We start from the raw sequence: 3138 nt of genomic DNA, 5'->3' as shown, positions 1-3138 counted from the left end.
TGAAGCTGGTCGTCTAGGGCAGTACATTTGTCTATTCAAATCGAGACCAGACATCAGAGCGAGGGGAGTGAAGAGTATAAGTAGGGACGTGACAGGTGTGTGTGATTAGTGAATTGGAGAGGTGAATGACGTGCAGCTGGTAGTGCAAACGTGATTGATGATTTGAATGGGGTGCAGCTGAGGGAGTGCAGGTGGGAGTGTGCTGAAGGGGGCGTGGCTGGAGCGGATGTCAGCGCAGACGTGACAAGGGGAAGCATATTTGCATAATTCCTAATTCTCTCTCGTGTCAATGCCTGTTTTCATGATGCACCCCCACCCCCCACCCCCCCCCCAACCCCCCAAACCCCACCTCAACAAAATCACCTCCAGCTGCTCTTAAATAGCTCCCTGCACAAGGCATTTTCCCAAAACAAGCCAAGTACTGCAATGGCACACACCACCCTTTTCCTCTTAGCCCTCCTGGGATGCCTGTGTCTGGGCCTGGCATCTGGAATGAGAGGGGATTCAGACCTGACTGTGGAGCTCAGGGAGCTGAGGGTCCTGGTCAAGGACATGGAGGCCAAGCTGAACGACTTCGGCACTAAAGACGGGGACCTGAAAGCCCTGGAGACACGACTGAATGCCAAGGAGCAGCAGCTGGAGAAACTCCAGTCTGAGGTGCAGCGTCTGGGGAAGGAGAACCAAGGTGATGTTTGACCTCAAGCTGGCATAGCATGGTAGATGGTGGATACCATTCAGAAAGAAATATTTGAAGGAGTTATATGTCGTGGTGATTTTACTTTAGTCAGGTTAGTTATCATGGCTCAGAATTTGAATGCAAAAGCCTCTAAACACAGACAGGTATTCCGTCACAGACTCAAAATAGTTACACATAGTCGTCTTGCTGTTAAAATGTATGTAATGTCTGTTGAATGTCCATGTGAAGTGCTACTTGATGCAGTAATGTTTAAAATGCAATAACACTTCATTAAACTAGTTCTTCATGCGTAAACAAGAGTTGGATGATACACATATCAGGTCAAACTGAGCCACATTGTATTTCTGAGTCAACTAAAGGTCAAATGAAGGGTTACTGTGTCAATACTGCAGAACTTGTCTGTTAATAAACTCCTAATATTTTACGTTTCTACATAATATTATAATTTAGTGGGAATCAATTATTTAACATGCCTGCATTGGATTGACAGAATCGACGAAGGTGGCTTTTTCTACATCTCTTTCGTCCTCTGGTGAGGTTTTCCTGGATCACAGTTCCCCAAATGTGGTCTATAAGCATATCTTCATTAATGCTGGAAATGCCTATGACTCCAAAACAGGTAACAGAAAAGCACAGTTACAAACCTAAATAATGATGCTTCTCGAGATAGTTAGTCTTTTTACCCAACTTAATATTACTTGTTCTTAAGTACTGTACGTAACATCTAATACATTGGCAACTACAAAACATACACTTCATTTAAGATTTAGGGTTGGGTTTAGTAAAATGTAAAAATATGCAGTTGCATTAGAAGAGAATAATATCATGTTTTGTCTTTGTCTCTTTCATATTCTTTTCCACCGTTTACTTCACCAAATGTATCTTTCTGTCACAGGAGCCTTCACTGCTCCTGTGAAGGGCCTCTACTACTTCAGCTTCAGCACGTTTGGCTACAACAACTTCCCGGGTGGCACTATTCTCAATAAGAATGGACGATTGATGGTCTCGACGTACGAGTTCAGCACCAGCAGCGATCAAAGTGACACTGGAGGGAACTCTGTCATTCTGCAGCTGGAGGCGGGAGAGAAGGTCACCATGACACTCTGGCATAAATCCCATGTGTTCGACAATGACAACCACCATACCACCTTCAGCGGCTTTCTGCTTTTCCCCTTATAGATGAATTTAGTGCTCAAATTTCTCTTAACATGCTCAAACATACGCTTCTTGTCGCTGGCTTGGTAAACCTAGAGCTATGGATTCAGAGGATTCCTTTTTAGTTCCTAGTGATCTCAAAGCAAATTGAAAAAGTGTGTACCTGTACTATAGAAATATGATTATGCTTGCAATAAACAAACCATGGAAAATATAATACATGTCTACACCCTGTCTCTCATGAAAAAAAGGGAAAACCAAAGATTTCTCCGACATCTGGGTATCCAATCTGTATTAATAAATTAACAAATAAATATATGAATGTGAGAAGTTAATAACAAGTTGATATTATTATGTTACACGTTTATATGGGAACCGCAAGAGCAGTTAACTCAGAGCTTTTATTGGACAGTAATGGAAGTAATCACCAAAGGCAAGATATCCAGTATAGGAGATCCAGTCAAGGCAGCCAAGACTCCTGGGGGGTATTCGTCGTAAGGGCTTAAGTTAAGTCGATCAATTGTCCTATTAGCCCGTTTGAATTACCGAGATGATTGAGAACTGGATATATCGGCTCGTCGACGGCTTATCCGCGGTCTAACCATGTCGTTAATTTGAACCAGGCTAAACTTATCAGGGCAATTGCACGTGCTCGTCCTACGTCAAAAGGGAAAAGCGTCGATCACTAAAACCATGATTTTCAGATTTTTTTTCTCCGCTGGCGAGCAGGAGATGATCATGAACGCTTATGAAGAATACAAGACCATAATCATGGCAAAATCCAACACCGCCACCACTGCGAGAGCAAGACAAGAAGCTGTGTATGGGGCTGTGTATGGGGCTGTGTATGCGGGGATATTTATGTATGTAGAGATTACGGTGAGTGTGATCTGGTATAGTGGGTAGCGCTGTCGGTTAGTAGTTACAAGGTTGCTAGTTTGATTCCCCTCACCTAGTTATTAAGTGTAGTTTTACATTTCCTTGTAAGTCGCTTTGAATAAAAGCGTCTGCTAAATGACTAAATGTAAATGTATTAATAAGAAATGCAATAAATTGAAGCAGTGAAAAGAAATTGTGTGTATTTCTGTCTATTCTTATCATGAGTGCACCTTAATCATTTTCTACAATAATGATATGGTATGGTTGTAATATTTTCAACAATCAACAAGGCGGAGCACACACAAGGGTAGGGCATGACGTGTCTGAAACGAGAGGAGAGATGAGTAAACAAACACAACACAGAACATAAATAATGCACAGTAGACATCTGACTATCGAACCAGACG

The 3138-nt window shown here is 42.3% G+C and overlaps 1 protein-coding gene across 1 annotated transcript; it reads left to right on the top strand.

Annotated features, from left to right (window-relative positions):
- Positions 1 to 386: 386 nt before the first annotated feature.
- LOC105896002 (complement C1q tumor necrosis factor-related protein 3-like) lies at positions 387 to 2069 on the top strand. The gene is made up of 3 exons (XM_031584935.1): positions 387 to 685; positions 1188 to 1316; positions 1593 to 2069. Exons 1-3 carry the CDS (start codon positions 427 to 429, stop codon positions 1874 to 1876), a joined length of 672 nt encoding a protein of 223 aa, XP_031440795.1. The 5' UTR covers positions 387 to 426; the 3' UTR covers positions 1877 to 2069.
- The last annotated feature ends 1069 nt before the right edge of the window (positions 2070 to 3138 follow it).

The sequence above is a fragment of the Clupea harengus genome, chromosome 18 (assembly GCF_900700415.2).
Source record: "Clupea harengus chromosome 18, Ch_v2.0.2, whole genome shotgun sequence".
Classification (NCBI taxonomy): Eukaryota; Metazoa; Chordata; class Actinopteri; order Clupeiformes; family Clupeidae; genus Clupea; species Clupea harengus.
This window is presented reverse-complemented; position numbering and strand designations above follow the sequence as displayed.

Bases quoted from the DNA above. Each gene is read 5' to 3' on its own strand.
- LOC105896002 (XM_031584935.1), top strand. From the start codon at position 427: ATGGCACACACCACCCTTTTCCTCTTAGCCCTCCTGGGATGCCTGTGT. The intron at 686-1,187 runs GTGATGTTTGAC...TTGGATTGACAG, and splicing joins TCTGGGGAAGGAGAACCAAG to AATCGACGAAGGTGGCTTTT. The intron at 1,317-1,592 runs GTAACAGAAAAG...TTTCTGTCACAG, and splicing joins TGCCTATGACTCCAAAACAG to GAGCCTTCACTGCTCCTGTG.